Source organism: Rattus norvegicus, chromosome 3, assembly GCF_036323735.1.
Source record: "Rattus norvegicus strain BN/NHsdMcwi chromosome 3, GRCr8, whole genome shotgun sequence".
NCBI lineage: Eukaryota > Metazoa > Chordata > Mammalia > Rodentia > Muridae > Rattus > Rattus norvegicus.
Genome location: NC_086021.1, coordinates 116,650,761 through 116,670,922, shown reverse-complemented (window position 1 = coordinate 116,670,922; position 20,162 = coordinate 116,650,761). Strand labels below are relative to the sequence as shown.

At 39.5% G+C, this 20,162-nt stretch overlaps 1 protein-coding gene across 11 annotated transcripts in view; it reads right to left on the bottom strand.

The window, feature by feature from the left end:
• Nucleotides 1-710: 710 nt before the first annotated feature.
• The window catches only part of Bdnf (brain-derived neurotrophic factor), a 50,580-nt gene continuing 31,128 nt past the window's right edge, over nucleotides 711-20,162 (bottom strand). For 9 of the 11 annotated variants that reach the window (NM_012513.4, NM_001270631.1, NM_001270632.1 and 6 more), the window contains exon 2: nucleotides 711-4,368. In NM_012513.4, coding sequence (NP_036645.2) covers nucleotides 3,598-4,368 — 771 coding nt within the window. In that variant the 3' untranslated portion in view covers nucleotides 711-3,597. Of the gene's footprint in view, nucleotides 4,369-16,610; nucleotides 16,682-20,162 lie in introns of all 11 variants that reach the window. The other 2 variants (NM_001270634.1, XM_006234684.5) reach the window with 2 other exon arrangements.

The following is a 20,162-nucleotide window of genomic DNA, read 5'->3' as shown; positions in this document are numbered from 1 at the left end:
AATTGAAAATCCTTCCATTTATTTCCCTAAGATTTAGTGATAACTTTAAACACTTTAACTAAATTACCCAGCGGCTTGGCAGCCATCATGGAGGCAAATCTTTTTAGAGATTGTAGCAATCTGTTAGATCATGGATACTATGATATAAAATCTGCATGCTCCACATACAAAAATTAAATCAGTGCAATGGATACAAGCACATGCTGCAAATGGCATCACTTCCAAACCAAGGGGACATGACCTGTCTCCAAATATTGAATTTCTGCAGGTTTTTCAGTCATTGACTTTCTAAATTTGAGCCAATTTATTCTCATTATCCCTAAGTAAACCTACTTTGATTTTTTTTTAAAAAAACAGTTATTTTATAATCAAATAGAGCCTGCCAGCCCTGGTTCATGAATCCTGATGTTGCTAGGATGCATGATTTGGTATTTGATGAAAGTATATCACTTCAAAGGGAAAAGTCTCAAGTGTCCTAGAAAATGACACTCCTGTCTTCTACCACAGAAGACAGGCCCAATCCTGGAGCTTCTCTGAAGCTTACAGACTGCAGGATTGGCCTCCCCATGCTTTGAAATCAGCTTCCTGTGTGGAGAACTGTTCAATTGCTACCACTAGTCAGGATGGTCTTAAAGCAAGGAACACATGTATTTATAATAAAACACATTTTCATATTTTACAGTGAAGAGAAAAAACCCAGAACCCCCAGATTTTATGTACTTTGAAAATATATTTAAAAACATTAAAAATTCTATATTTAAAACATATATTATATGTTAATTGGTACACTTAAATAGAACCTGTATTTACAATAGGCTTCTGATGTGGTTAAGTTTTAATGCCAATTTTTTTCAATAACATAATTATATAAATATACTAAAATACAATAAATATTTTTCTTGTTTTACATGGTGAATAATATCTTTACCATAGAGAGAACAAGGCCACAGACATTTACTTACAGTTTCAATGGGAATCACTATAAAAAGCATCAGGCCTGCTGCCATGCATGAAACACTTCTGCCAAAAAGAGACCACAGCAAGACTTTCAGAACAGAACAGAACAGAACAGGACGGAAACAGAACGAACAGAAACAGAGGAGAGATTTTAACAAATCAATCTCAGGTCAACATAAACCACCGACATGGAGCTATGATGTATCTTAGTGGGTATGAGAGCCAGCCACTGACCACACAGTTGCGGAGGGTCTCCTATGAAGCCACCTAATCGACCTGGCCCTTCGAATACCGTGAGATTGTGATGGGGCTCCTTTTATTTGTTTGACTAACGTCTCTCAGAATGAAGCTGCAAAAAGTTAGCATATAGCAGATATTCAAAGCATTCCTTAATAGGTTAAAAATGATGACAGAGATTAATGTTGTCAAACGGCACAAAACAATCTAGGCTACGTGAAGTCTTCCAAAAACAGGGGATTCAGTGGGACTCCAGAAGACAGACTAGTTCTAAAGGAACAGTTGAACAAAAAGAAACTATTTGCTGATGGTATCTTCACTCCCTGAGTCACAGTGGACAGCCACTTTGTTTCACCCTTTCCACTCCTAAGATGAAGCAATTGTTTGCCTCTTTTTCTGATGCCCAGGAGCCCAGTCAGGTAACCACTAACACATTCGCGCTGGCGGAAAACCTCACTAGGGAAATGGGCTTAACACTAGTTCTCATTGGGGCCATTCATTCAGGCTTCCAGCTTGACTTCTCCTAACCCCAAGAGGTAAAGTGTAGAAGGGACCCTTGTGCTGAATGGACAGAACTATCAGGAGCTTTCTGTGCTCTTCACTTAAGCAGTATTTCCTCCTGTGTTCTTGTCTCTTTCACAGTGAAAGCACCTTCCTATGCCTTGTCATTCTAGCCCTTACAGACAGACATTGCTCATTCTGCCTAAGTTTTGGTGCTTTTTCTGGTTTTGTTTGTTTGTTTTCTTCTTTCTTTTTTCCTTTCACCAAAATGTCTCAAAAAAATAAATAAATAAAACCTAGGCTTCCTGAAGTCTAAGCGCAAAGAAAGTTAAGTCTCTTCACAGCAAACATTTCCCATCATGCTGCACTGATAGCATCACTGCTATGCCATATTTGGATCCAAAGCTGCTCCAGGTTAATCCAACTTTATCCATAATTATTTAAAATGGGATGGAGGCCATAAATGGATTTGAGTGTGGTTCTCCAATTGAGAACCTCTTGAGCACTGTTAGGTAACGTAGGCACTTAAAGCAGAAGGCCTAAGAAACTTGACACATCATTCCAGAGCCTGCTCTGAAGGGTGCTTCCGAGCCTTCCTTTAGGAATGTCTCAAGTACCATTCCCCACCTCCATCTAGACCTCAGGATGGCCACTCAGAAATTCCTCCTGCTCTGCCAGGAAATAGTATGTCAGCTCCACTTAGCCTCCACAGGGCCATTCAGTCGCATTTCAGTGGCAGTGTGGATCCCTGCTCTAGTATCTGGCTGTATGCAATATCTTTTATCTGCAAACATTGTTAGGCCATATTATAACTTATCCACTGTTTATGCCTTTAAAAAAAAAGAACATTTTCGGTTATTCTTACTTGTTTCTCCTTAGGGCAAAAAATAAAAAAAAAATCACTGTTTTCCACGAGTGTCATGAAATGACACACATTGTTCATCTGTTCACAGCAGTGATAAAATATTTCAAAGCGCGCAACTTAATTTTCTTTCTTAAAACAAAACAAAAAAGAAAGGGACCAAAATGGGAGGAGGGAGGGAAAGAATGTGCTTTAAACAAATGCTGGTCTTTCCAATAAAAGCAGCTTTCCCTGACCCATGCCAGAAGAGTGACCTGGGGGACCAGGGAGATACATCATGGGCAGTGTTGTGTGAGCATTTTATTCAGTTGCCTTAATTTTTATTCGTTTTCCAGTCATCTGATTGGATTTTGCAAACATTTTTTACAACATACAAATGTAACGCTTTATCAACCAGAATGGAGAGTGAAGAAATTTTCTCCATCCCTACTCCGGGTGGAACTAAAAAAACAAAACAAACAAACAAACGAAATAAAACACAAAACAAACAGAAATCTACCCCTCCCGTTCCCCATCCCCTAAGCCAGTAAAGCAATGACAACAGCACCTTGACATAGTTTTAATTCCAACGCTATGAGAAGTTGAAAGCAGTAGAACAGAGTACTAACAAGAACGAAGATACTTAGTGTCTAAAATGTAAACGGAATGTTTTGGTTCAAATTTTTGTTTTTGCTTTTTTTTGTTTTTTGTTTTTTTGTCTGTTTTCTGAAAGAGGGACAGTTTATTATCAATTCACAATTAAAGCAGCATGCAATTTATTATTTTTTTTAACTTTTTGTTTTCAATTCTTGGCAACGGCAACAAACCACAACATTATCGAGGAATGTAATGCAGACTTTTAAAGTTGTGCGCAAATGACTGTTTCTTTCTGGTCATGGATATGTCCAATAAATAGATTGTAGAACCACTGTACTGTATAAACTTCATTTATACATGCAGTTCATAAAATTATCTTTTTCTTAACTGAATAATTTACCCTGTTATGTATATATACAAATAGATAATTTTTGTCTCAATATAATCTATACAACATAAATCCACTATCTTCCCCTTTTAATGGTCAGTGTACATACACAGGAAGTGTCTATCCTTATGAACCGCCAGCCAATTCTCTTTTTGCTATCCATAGTAAGGGCCCGAACATACGATTGGGTAGTTCGGCATTGCGAGTTCCAGTGCCTTTTGTCTATGCCCCTGCAGCCTTCCTTCGTGTAACCCATGGGATTACACTTGGTCTCGTAGAAATATTGCTTCAGTTGGCCTTTTGATACCGGGACTTTCTCCAGGACTGTGACCGTCCCACCGGACATGTCCACTGCAGTCTTTTTATCTGCCGCTGTGACCCACTCGCTAATACTGTCACACACGCTCAGCTCCCCACGGCGGGCGGGGTCGGAGTGGCGCCGAACCCTCATAGACATGTTTGCGGCATCCAGGTAATTTTTGTATTCCTCCAGCAGAAAGAGCAGAGGAGGCTCCAAAGGCACTTGACTGCTGAGCATCACCCGGGAAGTGTACAAGTCCGCGTCCTTATGGTTTTCTTCGTTGGGCCGAACCTTCTGGTCCTCATCCAGCAGCTCTTCGATCACGTGCTCAAAAGTGTCAGCCAGGGACGTCGTCGTCAGACCTCTCGAACCTGCCCTGGGCCCATTCACGCTCTCCAGAGTCCCATGGGTCCGCACAGCTGGGTAGGCCAAGTTGCCTTGTCCGTGGACGTTTGCTTCTTTCATGGGCGCAGCCTTCATGCAACCGAAGTATGAAATAACCATAGTAAGGAAAAGGATGGTCATCACTCTTCTCACCTGGTGGAACTGTGGGAAGGAAGCAGAGACAGACACAGAACAGGTTAGACCTTACTTTCTTGGGGACACCATGTGGCCCATCTGCTTGTAATTTCAGACCTTTTTTCTTTCTTTTTTTCTTTTTCTTTTTTTTTTAATGTCTTACTGATCCACTCCAGCTGCAGGGGACACAAATCAATGTCAGTTACCGTGCTGTATGTAGCTTAATATAAACCAGAGACATGCAGTGTTTTCCTCAAGATTTACATGTAAGCCTGAGAGTAAACGGTTTCTAAGCAAGTGACGGCACTGTGGCTTCCCCGCTCCCACTTCCTCCCACTTTAGCAGCTCTGGGGGTTTAATTTTTAATGATCTCTGTTCACGCCGTCACCAGAAACACAATCACACATGTTACTAAGCAACAACTGCAAGTGGAATAGTAATCTTCCTTTCAAGTCAGCAGCACAGTCCTTGGTAGGAATGTGTGGTGGAAACAGTAGTGGCTAGAGGGCCGGCTGGCTGCAGCTCTGAGCAGGAGAGCTGGGACGGGCCTTTCTCCCTAGAGGCAGTGTGACAGCACTTCGGACCACGGTGTTTTTCAGATAGGGAAGCTAAAGGCCAAACAGGATTTGTCTGGTGTCATGAAGAAACTTTAGGAACTAGAGAGCACATCTCTAGGTTTTACTGCATCTGAGAAGGTTTTGCTTATTTCCAAACAATTCGTTTTCAGTAGGTTTGTTCTAATGATGTGCCTGAGGCAGGTATGAAAACAAGAGAAAGGGGAAAGCTGGACTAGTCCTCAAGGAAAGGCATTCAAGTCCGGATCAATCAATGCCTTTCACGTGCGGACATCTCTCCAGACTCCCATGGTACTTGGATGGCTTGTTTTGGCAAACCAAAGAGAGCGCAACTTCTCATTAGCAGAACTCCTGTGTGTGTGTGTGTGTGTGCACGCGCGCGTGTGTGTAACACTGAGTTGTCATACCTTTACAAAGCTGAGTAGTATTTTACACACTTTGGAACTGGCAGCTAGGGTTTCTTTCTGTGCATTTGAAGTTCCCTATGATGCCTCTTAACAACATACCACAAAGTTAAATCACTCTTAGAATTTGGCTTGCATCTTTAAGCACGCTCTGCAAACCCAACTAAAATTGAATAAGAAGCAAAATTAAGACATACCTATGGACCAAACCAAGGTTACGTCAGGTGGTGGAAGACTTCTGAGTTACTTACCGGAAGCATTGTGCCTCTTAGTAGTAACAAGTAGAATTCCTTTAACTCTACCGTGCTAACTTTCTTTCTACTTATCAGCTGTGGAACATAGACTCGTAAAGACATACACGCACAGCACTCATTATGCAGGGTAAGTCCACCAGAAAAGAATTATGTTTCTGTCCACGATGAGTTGCTGAACACAAAAATAACCTACCTCCAGTCAATAGTGCAGAAATGGCCGAAAGCTTTAGTATTGAAAAATCAAAGTTTCTATCATCCACTTTTGAAAGAGACAAGGTAGTCTACCACCAATGGAAATTTCCTCATGTATACACCTTCAGTTTGCATAAATGGTAAACATACTCAGAACTGCTTGGACGGTAGGGGTAGCCAATCAACGAGAAGACAGCAATGATCCTATGTGGCGTCCGAACAGGCCACATAGACAGCTTATGCACACAAGCTACAGAATTCTCACTGAAGTGGGACCGTAAAGCCCTCCTCAATGCTACAGTGGCATCACAATTATCTTGAGGCTCTTCCCCTCAGGAGAGCAATGCACACAACAGTTTCAGACTTCATAGATGCGCATAGCCTCCACACACCAGCCACAGTAAGAGAAGTTGTTCACAGAGCTAGTTACCCAAGCACAGCCAGACAGGAAGGAAAGTGAGACATTTCACACTCAAGTCCAGGCAACGATTTGAGACTAGTGTAGCATCCCTCTGAAGAAGGCTTGCATCTTCCTTCCTCAGGAGATTGGACACTGTTTGAAAGCCATCTTCCCTGCTCTGCACAGCATCTCCATTACTTATAGCCACCTCGTCCTTAGCCAAGGGTGTTAAGCCACTTGCCCACTTGTGTCCTAGGAATTTTTGTTTCTATAGAGTATCTTTGCAGCTTTTAGTTTGGATCCAATGAACCAGTATGAATTTGTAAGTTACTAAGAGGAGAGTAAGCTTGTTCATATTTGTTTGATTGTATCATATTTTATACTATTGACAAGAGAAAGTGCTTGGACCACATAATGATTTAAGATTAGAAAGGCAAATCGGCTTGAGGAAAATACACCTGTTAGTCCTGCTAATATCTAAAATTTTAGGAGTGTTTTATATCCAGCACCATTACAGAAATGGATCTTGCATGAAGGTTTTGGATTTGGGCAGGTGGTACACCACTGAAGGAAACTTTTCTCCTAATATCACAAGTCTACATTTGAAGGACTCAAGGGACCTTCAAATTTAGGTCAATGAAATAATACATATTTAAACTATTTTATACTGGTGCATACTTTCAACACCAGCAATCAGGAAATCGGGACAAGTGGATCTTTATAAATTCAAAACCAGTCTATGCCTATTTTACATATGAGTTCCAGGCTAACCAGAGGGACCCTATCTCATAAATTAATTAATTAATTAATATTTTAGTCATCTATACCACGTTGGTGAAGATTTGCCATTATAAGCCATTTTTCCTCTTGAAAACTCATATATATATATATATATATATATAACTTAAGTACATTTATAAAAGCAGAAAAAACAAAAGAAAATGAATTTTAGAAGTAATGAGACGTAGAATTTTGTAAGCATTTACTAAAGGTTATATGCTTTTAAATGACTGGAGGTACTGAGGCATTTTAGCCACAGTGTTTTATCACTGTTACACCAATGAGTCTTTTAATGATACATTTTTCTATACTTAAAAAGGTTTCCTCAGCCTTTGGGGGGGCGGGGTGTGTCTCATTTATCAGTTTTATTGGTAACATTCTGATACAGAAAGCACTCAAGGCTCTGTCTATCACTGGTTCAGCAATTCATAAGCAAATTCTAAGTAAACAATTGGCCTCTGAGTAAATATGACTCAGCTTTCCCTGTAAGTCTACACATAGACTTTGTCCCAGGCTGAGCATCTAAGTAGACTCAGTAATTAACTGGGCGGTAATACACCTAGCCCCACTCCTCTGACACCCTCCTAGTGGTATTTTAGCAATCCTTTTGGCCTATTTGCTATCAAGACTTCAGAAAACACCTTGAACAGTAACTCAATACTTTTTGTGAGCACAAAAGCATGACCCACTTTGCCTGTTTATTGTATGTTTCTTACTATGTACACCAGGACGGTCTTGACTCCAGTTTCAATCCTCCTGACTCAGCTTCTGAAGTGTTGGGATACGACATGTACCGTCATGCCAAGCTCTGGCTTTTTAAATCATGGCTTTCTGATACTTTGGGTAATCCTGGAATTGACTAAAATGTTCAGAATAGAATTTGATATAAAGTTTGACACCACATTTCCTGTATAGTCTTCCTGTATAGACATTTTACTAATGTCTCCATCCAAACTTATTTTACCAATATTTCTTTTTCCAGTCCACTGCTACCATCCTGGATCAGGCTTTATCATCTCATTTTTGACCATCATTTCTCCTTGTTGTGTGGGACACCCTTTCTGTCCTATTAAACTCCTGACAAAACACTCCTATGCTATTCTCTCACACAAAAACTTACAATGACTTCACTTCTGAGTAGGCCAGGGTCCCTGTGATCCTTTGTCATCAGTGGAAATTATTTGATTTTCCCTGAAAATAGAGCTTTCTCCTCTCTACCTCTAGGGAACTGAGCCTTGGCCATCTTTCATGATGGCCAAGTTTAGTTTAAGCACTAAAATTTGCTGTACTTGCCACCTTCTCTAATTACGCCAGCACACGTTGGCTTCTCCTTGATTCTACATTATCATGATTATATTTGGTGCTTTATGCCTCCCCCACCAACCATTAACAGTAGTTACTAGTTATGGCCTGTCTTCTGTAAGAAAATAGGTTCTAGGAAGACTTTCTTAGCTTCATCTCAGTAAAGTCAATATAAAGTATGTTACATAGAAAAAAAGAAAAAAGAAAAAAGAAAGCTTAGTTAGAAGCATGACTCACAAGACCTAAACATCCAACCAGAGCAATATTCATGATAGCTTGTTCCTCTACTATCGTACCACAATAACTTGTGCTGTCTAAAAGATTATAAAGCATTCATAATCTTCATCAAATTAAATTGTTGCAAAGAGAGGACAGTTAATATCATCATGGTCACATAGTTATAGCAATTACACTTCTAATTCTGTCAAATGTCACAAAACTAATAGGTCTCCTCACTCTCGTTTTTACTACCAGAACTTTATGCCAGTTTTAGAATATTAATCACAAGGTAGAGAAAGTGTATGACAAAGAGGGAGCTTATGAAACTTGGGGATCATTTCCTATAGTTAAACAAATCACAGAGGCCAACTTTCTAAAGCCAGCATGATAAAGATTCTATTAGAACTGTTCTTAATCATGGTCATCATTTAGATCTTCCCCTAGTGAGTTGAAGACTTGGTTCTCACTGAAGCTATGTGTAGAAGTAGGTCATTTAGACTATGAATAGATCATGAGGGCTCTCATCTTATCAATGGTATATCTATTGATGGATCAGTTGTTAAATGGTCATTAGGACAAGGTAGAAGCCATAGGAACTGGGGCTCTGTGACATTATGCCTAGAAGCAGTGGTGCCAGGTGACCATGAAGTGCAAGCCAAGATAAATGTTTTCTTGCTTTAAGTTAATCATGTTAGAACTAAATTTTCATGGCCAAAATTGAGAAGAACTAAATAATCATAGAGGCAAGTCAAAAAAAAAAAGGGGGGTGAGAGGACCACAAAAGCTTTATTTACTTCTAATCTCTTTGGATTATGTATGTAAGCAAAAGAAAACAGTTTAATGTTTTCTGTAACTATCAAGGATAATGAAATGTTACAGAAAGATCAATTAATGTTTAATTCTGTTGTATAGGGTACAGACCTATTAAAACCACATTGTGGTGGTTTGAATATGCTTGGCCCAGGGACTGGCATTACTAGGAAGTGTGTTCCTGTTGGAGTAGGTGTGCCACTGTAAATGTGGGCTTTAAGACTCTCATCCTAGCTGACTGGAAGCCAGTCTTCTAGCAGCTTTCAGATAAAAATGTAGAACTCTCATCTCCATCACCATTCCTGCCTGGATGCCGCCATGATGATAATGGACTGAACTCTCTGAACCTGTAAGCCAGACCCAATTAAATGTTGCCCTTATAAGAGTAGCCTTGGTCATGGTGTTTCTTTTTTTTTCCCCATCTCTATTAAATTGGGTATTTCTTATTTACATTTCAAATGTTATTCCCTTTCCCAGTTTCCAGGCCAACATCCCCCTAACCGTCCCCCTCCTCTTCTATATGGGTGTTCCCCTCCTCCCCCCATTACCTCCTTCCCCCCACAATCCCATTCACTGGGGGTCCAGTCTTGGCAGGACCAAGGGCTTCCCCTTCCACTGGTGCCCTTACTAGGCTATTCATTGCTACCTATGTAGTTGGAGCCCAGGGTCAGTCAATATATAGTGTTTGGGTAGTGGCTTAGTTCCTGGAAACTCTGGTTGGTTGGCGTTGTTGTTCATATGGGGTTGCAAGCTCCTTCAACTCTTTCAATACTTCCTCTAATTCCTCCAACAGGGGTACCGTTCTCGGTTTAGTGGTTTGCTGCTAGCATTTGCCTCTGTATTTGACATGTTCTGGCTGTGTCAGGAGAGATCTATATCTGGTTCCTGTCAGCATGCACTTCGTAGCTTCATCAATCTTATCTAGTTTTGGTGGCTGTATATATATGGGCCACATGTGGGGCAGTCTCTGAATGGCCGTTCCTTCAGTCTCTGTTCTAATATTTGCATCCCTATCCCCTCCTAAGGGTACTCTTGTTCCCTTTTTTAAAGAAGGAGTGAAGCATCGCATTTTGGTGATCCTTCTTGAGTTTCATGTGTTCTGTGCATCTAGGGTAATTTGAGCATTTGGGCTAATATCCACTTATCAATGAGTGCATACCATGTGTGTTTTTCTGTGATTGGGTTACCTCACTCAGGATGATATTTTTCAGTTCCATCCATTTGCCTATGAATTTCATAAAGTCATTGGTTTTGATAGCTGAGTAGTATTTCCATTGTGTAGATGTCATGGTGTCTCTTAACAGCAGTAAAACCCTAAGGGACACACTAATGAAAACCTGCACAATAACATTAAAAATGTCTAACTTTCATCTGATTTCACCACAGTCATATATCAACCTTACTTGTTCAATTGTAAGGCAAGGGATTTATTTTCTAGTTCTACTGTCTAAGAAGGAGTTAAGACCATCACATAACTTTAGGAAAAGACAAATGATCCAGGGAAGATATAGGTGAAGTTTTAAAGAGAGAAAGATGCTCTTTTCAGGTAAGAAATGAAGAAATGCTTTGTGAAGTTTTCATAGAATTCTGAGATCTCTGTATAGGATAGAAGTGGGTGATGATTGAATGGTGAATGGGTTCGAGGTGAGAGAAGGACTAGAGTTAGAAGAGCTCTATACCAGAAGTCATAAGAAACAAGATGAAACAACTGCCCAATTTCATACGGTTCTAGGGATGACAATAACTAAATTGGATACTGCTTTATGGACAGAGAAGGTCCTATAAGAGTTTCTGAGCAGAGGGGGGTGTTTAACATGGCACACAGAAGACTTCAAGGAATGGCAGACTAGACTAAATAAGTTCAATAATTATATTCTTATTGAATAGTGAGCTTTAAAAATAAATACTAAATAGTTGTTTACTTGTGGAATTATGGGTCTGTTTCAATCTTTTTATTGAAACATGGTTTGAAAGGGAAAGTGGTTACAGAAGTAGAGTTAAGTAGCAACCATCAGTAATCTTTGGCTTGACAGAAGAACAGGACATAAAGAGATAAAGATGAGGGGAAACTACAAACTTTCATTCCAATTATAACTGTACTGAACTTTGGTTCAATGGCTCAGCACTTTTAATTCAAAGATCTCCAAGTGCTTCGCAAATATTAAGTAATTAAGACTCATAGGACCCAAGAGATACAGGTAACTATAATTATCCACATTTTGTGCTGAAGCAAAGAGGATCAGAGTTTTTAATCAACTCATCCACTCTGTGTGGTTCCCTTGATAGAAAAAGGTCAGAACCTAGATTCTGAATCTAGATTCCAGAAGTGTAGCCTTACAGTAAAGGCACTAGTTTGTTTCATCCATCTATAATTTCCATGTTATTTTCTCATGTATTGGTAAACCAAGAATAAACAAAAATATAAGACAATAATAAATACACCCACACATTCCTCAAAGAAGATAATTAAAGTTGAAATTCATAATTAAAATGGAAAAATAGAATGATCATTACAGATATTCACCTACTTAGCTGGTTGTCCATTTCATTGAAGATAATAGATAATTTTGAAAATAATATTTGATAATGTAGACATTTCAAAGTTTTTAGAAATACCTTTATAAGGTAATGTTTAAATATTTGTGTCCCAAGATAGTCAAAGACACCGGAGTGAAGGTTAAATTTAGGCATTAATATGGCTAGATTAAAGAATATTGTTTTGAGGTGTGATTGTGTTGCCAGGAGATTGTGAGACAAATTGGTGGATTGAATAGGAAAGTCTGTCCTCAATTGTGGGTGGACACAATCCATATCATTGGCTGGTGCCCAGATAAAACAACAAGAGAGGAAGGGGATCAGCTCCCCTCCTCATAACTGGTTTATGTTCATCTTTTCTAAGACTCATTGTCACACAGACACAAGTTCTAACGTTAGACATCAAAACTATCAGCTCTCTGAACTTGTATGAGTAGATCTTAGACTCTTGTGCTTTCACATATGGACCAAGCCATGCTACAGCACAACAGGGTCTACAGCTTGCAGACAACATCTCATGGTGCCTCTTAACCTTCATAATCATATGTGCCAATGTCTACAATATGCCTGTGTTCAAATATCTATATCTACACTGGTTCTATTTCTTTCAAAATACTAATATAGCTTTCTATAAAGCATGGTCTTTCATATCAGAGTACTCTAACTTCTGACTTTTGCATGGCATTAAATGTGACACAAACTTTATTTAATGATACTACAAAAACCAAATAGTTTGATTAGTCTATGTATTAAAGAATTCTCCCTGGAATTCTTACACACAGTAAGTTGTACAGTATATTATGTCAACTAGATTCTCTAGATACTGAATGATCTAATAATGTTTATGCTGGTGCTATTGGAGCAGTATAAGGCGGAGGCTTTGTTAAAGTATGGGCCATAAGTCTTAGTATCAGCTGAAATAATGCGTTGGATTTGGGAAGAAGGAATAAAAAAATGATCTTATAGAAAGAGCAGCTCTGGGCAGAGAACTCTCTAACTTACATCCTAACCTTAGGCACAGCTGCCATCTTCCAGAGGTTTGAAGTGCTGCTTTTAACACTGCCTCAGGCAGCCTAATGTTTCCCACAACCAATGGAGGTTCCTGAATGTCAGAGACTTCTAGCAAGACCTATTCATACCTGTCATTTTCTTTTGCCTAAACACCGCATGACTCTAACAAATGAACCTCAGCACCACGCATTCCTAACTCACTTGCATATCAAATATGCATTTTTAAATATCCTCTAGAACAGCTATTTTTAATTATAGGGCCCAACTGGCAGCTGACAATCAAGAACTAAAATCTTTTTAAATTAGGATTTTATTTTCTTCTGATGTCCTGGCAGTATTTGTTGCCATTCACCTAACAAGGTATTGTTTACCAAATCCTCACACATGGTAGACAAATATTATTAACTTTGATTAGTATCATTATGTGTTATTGACTCATTCTGTAATAAACAACTTGTCACTTTATCACATGAATATCAGATTTAATAACAGATGTTCATCAATTACTATGCAATCATGGATGGGAGTTTTAAAATTATTTTATTTTATATGTATAAGTGATTTGCTTGCAAGTATATCTGTCCAAAAGCGCATGCCTGGTACTCATGGAAGTCAGAAGAGGGCATTCAATTCCCTTGGAAGTAGCAAGTTCCAAGATTGTGTGTGAGCCACCATGTGGGTGCTAGGAATCAACACTCTGGCTCTCTGGAAGAACATCTAGTGCTCTTCACTGCTGAGCCATCTCTCTAGCACCATGGGTGGGATTTTTGTGAAGGCGATGATGGCTTTGGAAGTGAACAGGGATGTGAAAACATCTTTAGCATTACATCGATACAAGTGAACTACAACTAAACTGTACGTAAATATATACTTTTGAATTTATGCAAAAAACTCAATGTTGAAATTAATTTTATGCAGCCTAAAGTCTTAAATATCAGGTACCATTTATTGTTTATTATTGTGATTCAAAATTGTCAGTAAAGGGCTAAGAGGACAGATCAATGAGGAAAACAATTGTTGTGCAAACTGAAGGATTTGAGTTTGTATCTTCAAAACCCATGTAAAAGACATACACACCACGTGAGCTTTGGTAATTTCAGCATCTCCTATGGGAAGATGATAGGCAGAGAGAGGAAACCCACCAGAAGCTTTTGAGCCAGCCTGGCATATGCAGCAATGATTAGATCTCATCTCAAACAACCTAGAAGATGAGGAACACTGCTCAGGGCTGTCCTATGACTTCCATATACACATCATGCTATCCATGTACCCATAATCACGTAAATGAATATGAAGCTACGCAGACCCATTGTACATTCAAATAATAATACAATAATAATAAAAACGTGAGAGAAATGCTCAAGGAAAAAAAGAGATTTGTGGTATCTGAAATTAGAGTCGTAGGAAGTACAGGGATGAGACAAAATTCAAACTAAATGAGCCCTTGCTTTTTTTTTTTCTCAAACTGTAATCAATACCCAAGCTGCATTGGCATCACCAAGGAGCTCGTAAGAAATGCAGCATCTCAGCTTTCCCTCCCTCATCCCATGTATCTTACCCACTACCAGAACTAGCTTCAGATATTTAAGTAGACTTACAAACTTATCAAAGCTGAGCTATAGTAGAGCAAGCCATAGAGAGAAAGTCAGTCAAACGAGATAAGGAAGAAAATCAAGGTCAGCACTACGGTTCTTTCTCAGTATGCCACGGGGTTACCTGACATCTCCTTTCTGATTCAACACCCACTGCATGTGTTTTGTTGATTTTGTAATGGTGTTAAGTAAAACCTTGGCTCTTTTGCCAACTGGCTTTTTCATTCTGTCCATACCATAAGGTGCAGGATAACTATAAATAAACACTGTTACATGAGCATTTGTAGGGTACCGCTGATATAAATCTGGACTGCAATTCAATTACTAATTTTTCCCAAGTGCTATGAGGCAAATGCAAACACATTTAGCTCTCCTAATCACTTCGCACAGTCTGGTATCACCCACTCAATGAGAACCATACTGGAGATGCCATGACTAACTAGATCTGAGAGTAGATTTCCAAGCACTCAGCCAGATGTCAAATTGCTTTCAGCCAGATGTCTCTGGTCCTTTGTGTTCTGAAGTGGTAAAGGGGAGTCAGAGGCAGAGAGAATTCTCCCACTCAGGCAGATTTCTTAACTTTAGAATTGGTCCTGAAGCCAACAGATCACAGCTCCTTCCTACCATGTGTACATTTCATGGACCATGAAATTCAAAATATAATTAAGGTCTCACTAAAACAGTGCTGGCAACAAAGGTGCAATATACATAAAATATATTTAATGTATATGTGTATGTGTCAGGGGTCAGAATCCTTTCTCCTACTTCAGCTGGACACTACAACAGATGACCAGTAAGTAGGTAGCACAATTTCCTGGTAACTATCTAATATTTGAAACCAGTATCATCAAGGTAAATACCTTAAATGGAATTTTAAAAGTTGAAAATGAAAGAAATGCTTAAAATTTTTGGAATTGAACACAAATATGAGGGAGTTGTCGAAATAATTTTGTAAGCAGAACTGGAGACTAGTCCACTGCTGAACTCTTGACAAACGATTGTGAGGATTGCTAGATTCTAAACATCAAGAACTTACCAGATTCACAAGACCACATGTGAATGAATGCTCTGTACCAGGAAGCCTGGCAGTATGGCAAACTGTGTGCGAATTTATGGGGCAGATGTTTTACTGTCTCAGGTGGTGTCACAGATACTGCGCATTCTACCTGGAACAGCAGGTTGAAAGGCGCAGATGTCAACATGTGAAAGGACTGCCTTTTCCAGATTACATACAAGCACACCTACAGGCAGAGGATACAGTGAAAGCTATACTCTGTCTCCTTGTCTCCTTGCCTCCAAAGAGTAAGTGTGCCCTGCACCAAAAAAGCAGAATGCAAGATGGATGCAGTTACATTTTCTGTCCCTAAGGGAGAATGTGTGCTAACTCTTAGACCTGAGGATGAAGGGAATCCCATTTAAGCAGTATTGTTCACTGCTGTGTCGATTGGAAACATTCCAGGACCATTCAAAACAAAAGAAACAGAAAAAGGAAGTCAAGGCAGTCTGTCTTATTTCAGTTTCCTTTTTTTTTTTTAACAATTAGCTACTTCTGTTTACAAAATTCTGTTTATAGAGTACTGCTGGATACTCCTATCTTCCTGCCATTATACGCTATCAAGATTCTTATTGCAGACAGCCAGCAGCTCACCTGAGACCACTGACATACAACTACACACCCAATGGAGCCCGGAGCTGTGGTAGAGACATGTCCTTGCCAGCTTTCGTACAGATGATGCTCCTGAAATTTCGACAGCCAACATATTCCGGTGGCTATCAGCACAATTTCTAATACAGAAATGTCTACAATTATACCCATATGAGAACAAAACCTGTAGTCTTAAACATCATTGCTTCAGAAGGATAGCTATGTTGTGTCTAAACAAGGGAGCATTATTGATTATACTCTATCTTCTGAAGACACAGAACACCAAGCTTTAGAAGTAGTGGGAGGGGCATGGGTGGGACCGGAAAGAGGATAACATTTGAAATGTAAATAAATAAATTATCCAATAAAAAAAATTACAGTTTCAAACAAAACCAAACCAAACCAAGAAATATATGGAGAAGAAACTGAGAAGATGAGTTGCCCCTGGCAACAGAAGAACAACAATCCTTTTCAAATTACTCTCACGATGTCCTGAGGGTGGAGGGGGATAAAATTAGCAAGAGAAGGTTACTAGTTCTTTGTTGCTCACCTTTATGACACCATTTTCAGCAATCGTTTGTTCAGCTCCACTGAGGCGCAGAGACACACACCACAGCCTTTCTCCTGGGATGCACAGTCATACCACATGAAAGTGTGTGGGTAGATACCAAAACATGTATGGACATGCAACCCATTCCGTAGAAACTCAACGTTCTGAGTATTAACGAGGATTAGCCTGAGCACATGGAGAAAACTGGTGCTTCCACACATCCAGTTGTCCTTCGGGTTACGCTTGCATCCAACTCTATAACTTCTTTTAATTGCTTACTGCAATGTACAGGAAAGCGCTCCTTATTTGCAGCTTAATGTGGGAGGAAAAATAAAATATGTCTTCCTGCCCACTGCCTTACTCCAGCTCTCAACTCTTCTGAGTCTTAGTGTAAGAGGTTTCTGTACACTGTGCGTAACAATCCATGTAGGCCATAGTCAAGATACTGACTGTGTTTTGAGCTACTAAAAAAATTCTATGAAAACCAGGAACATCTCAGATAAAAAGCAGTCTATATGGCTGGTCAGGAAATGCCACGTCCTCATAAGCACTGGTATTGAAATATTCGAACCTGTAGTGTTGTAAGTGGCAGGGCAGTGAGAGTTCCATCCTTTCTCCTTTCACCAAATATAAATGTGTAGAGGGCACATGAAAACTCACATCAGTAAATTTCATCTAAGTAATGAGGTGATGACTATAGTTCTACCTACTACCTATAAATAAAAAACATTGTTGGTAGTAGTCATATGGGTGGAAGATGGACTTCAGAAGATCCTCTGGGCAACTATGTAAATACTAAGAATTACTAAGTTGCTTTTTGTATTAAAAATGACAACTCTACAGTTAGCTTTCATTAATTATGAGCCATCCAATCAAATCAACCACAATTCACAGCTGTGGTATCCATCAAATTTGCTTATACCCAACATGATGAAGATGGTTTGGCTCTTCTGTATAGATTCAGATGTAGATATGGCGTCTTCAATTTTGAAAGTCTACATAGTGAATACATAATGTAATCTCTGTAATCCACATTTTTAATCTACTTCAACAAAATCCTATATGAGAGTTTCTGATACATGGTGTGTTTGAAATCTAATTCCATGGAGTTTGAATGTAACCTTAAAGTTTCTTTGTTAACACCATGGGTTATTCCCTTAAGGTACCAACCCCAGATACATATTTATCAGGACAGAATGTGAAAGTTATGCATGACGTGAAGGTAATTCATTAGAGGTGTCAAACATTTTTCCCACTGGGGACTTTTTGGACATTGGAACAGAACCATGTACTTTATAGACCACTAACACTGCTACCAGATGCTTCTCTGCTGAAGTAAGAATGATTTCAATCAAGACACAAGTGTTAAGTGCCTTTTAAAAATATACTTGTAACATAACATCTTTACAACACCCTAACTTAACACTTTGCATGTTTAAATGTCTAATACTATATTGAACCTTATTTGTGACCTATGTACTACTTTTTTTTAAAAATTTTTTAATGTACTACTTTTTAAGATCATAGCTTAAGGGCTAAGATATTTGTAGAAAGAAAATTATGCTAAGGCAATCTCAAATGTATTCCCAAGAAGTAATGAAAACCACAAAGGTGGCAGAAGAGATGGTCCAGCCTGGGGCAAGCAGTACTCTCAGGGCTAGGGGTGGGAGGCTGACATCTTAAATGTGTGTGTTGAGATAGATGACAAATAGAACATCTTGCCATTATCCGCCCTTATGAGAGAGGAGACTGAGAGAGGTGGCTTCAAGAGCCTGAGAACAAAACTGGAAATACCTGTTGCGAAAGCCTTTGCAGGTGTCATTAACAAATCAAGTGTGTCTTTGTCCCTGTGCCCAGCTTGCATTTGAGAGTCTACTGATACACCGAAGGATGGTCTCTTGTATAGATCAGACACACTCATCACTGCAACTGTCCAAGTTCAACTGTTCCTTAGAGGGGAAGAAAGTGACCTCCTTTAAAATATCCCTGCCAAAGTTCGATTTTAGAAAATCTTCTTTGCTTAGGCATGGTACCTCACCTGCCATCCTAGCAATGAGGAGGCAGAGGCAGAAGGATTGCCACAAGTTCATAGTCAGTCTGGGTTATGTAGTGCATTCCAGGCCAACTAGAGTGTGCTCCTGTCCTGTGAGCAAGCAAAGAAGTAGATAAATCCATGAACGCCTATTTGGATTGGATAACTGCTCTGCTCCGCTCCATTTGCCACATTCTCCTAGGGCGGCAGGACTGGCAGAATTTGTTTTTCTAAATAAGGCACACTATCCTCAGAGAAAAATGAAACCAAGAATCAGTCCAATGAGAACGGTAAGAGTGATGGGAGGGTGGCCTGGGATACATGCCATTCACAATGGGATGATGCTATCTGGGTCATAAATCATGCTGCTTTGGTATGGCTGCCTACTTGCATAATGCAGGAAGCTGCCGGGCAACTCGGAGTACGAAGTGCGCTGATAGTGCAGCCCGGTTCAGTGTTCGTATTGTGCTCTGGAATTTTAATTCATTGTATATAAGGTACTAATTATTTAATTATAAACCTTAGGGGAAGCACAAAATCATTCCTCAAAAGAACATCCCATGGGTATGAATGCTCTGAGTAGGACTTGTCTGTGCCTTGAGGTGTATATCTTGAACTCGGTCCTGGAAATGAGATTGGTAAGAAAAATGAGAACAGTGAAAGCCTGGGATACACAGCATCATGGTGGAAAATTTTTCTTTTCTGTTCCAATGAACAGCTGAGTTCTTTGGAGCCAACCGCACTAGTTAGGCGACTAATGAATGCATGCTTAACTTTCCATTACAGGGAATTTTGCAAGTGGCGACATGGGCCCATTCCACATATGTTACTAGAGTTGGCGTCAGCCCGTGTCCAGGGTGAGACATTATCTCCACTGTGTCATAGTCCCACTGAAAAATCGGGGTAAAAATAAAAGACTCGATGTTCACTTGGAAGTTTCTATTTCCCGTCTTACTGCAACACACTATGGACCACTCGGACAGAGGGGTGTTTGCGAATGCTGTTGGTGGGATGGGATAGCTATCGAATTCACAAGTGAGCTTTCCTACAATGTTCTACTGCTAAGAACCAATGCAGACAAGTGCACAGGCACGAATATGCACATATACACATGCATGTGCGCCCACATATACTACACATACGGCCTTTAATTACAAAAAGGTATATAATACAAAAGCCTAGTTTTCAACTGTAAGAAAATAAACCCATAGTAACTTCTTAAAGTCAAATTCAGGCAGCTCTGAAGAACATCTTCTTTTGCTTTAAGCTGGAATGGGAAGGTCTCGGAAGTGCAGTGCTAAGTGTCTAAAACCACTCTGCAAAACAGCTCCTTTAGAATTCTTCTTTTGGGAGGGTAGGTAATCACAGTCATATCGGCTTTTATTTCTATAAAGCAGACAATAACGTTTTCAGAACAATTTTATACTAATGGCAATTATAGGTGTTGTGTGTAGGGTAGGTGCAAGTGGAGGCAGAATTCTTGGTATAAACTGTTTTTTAACACTATCTTGATATTTGAA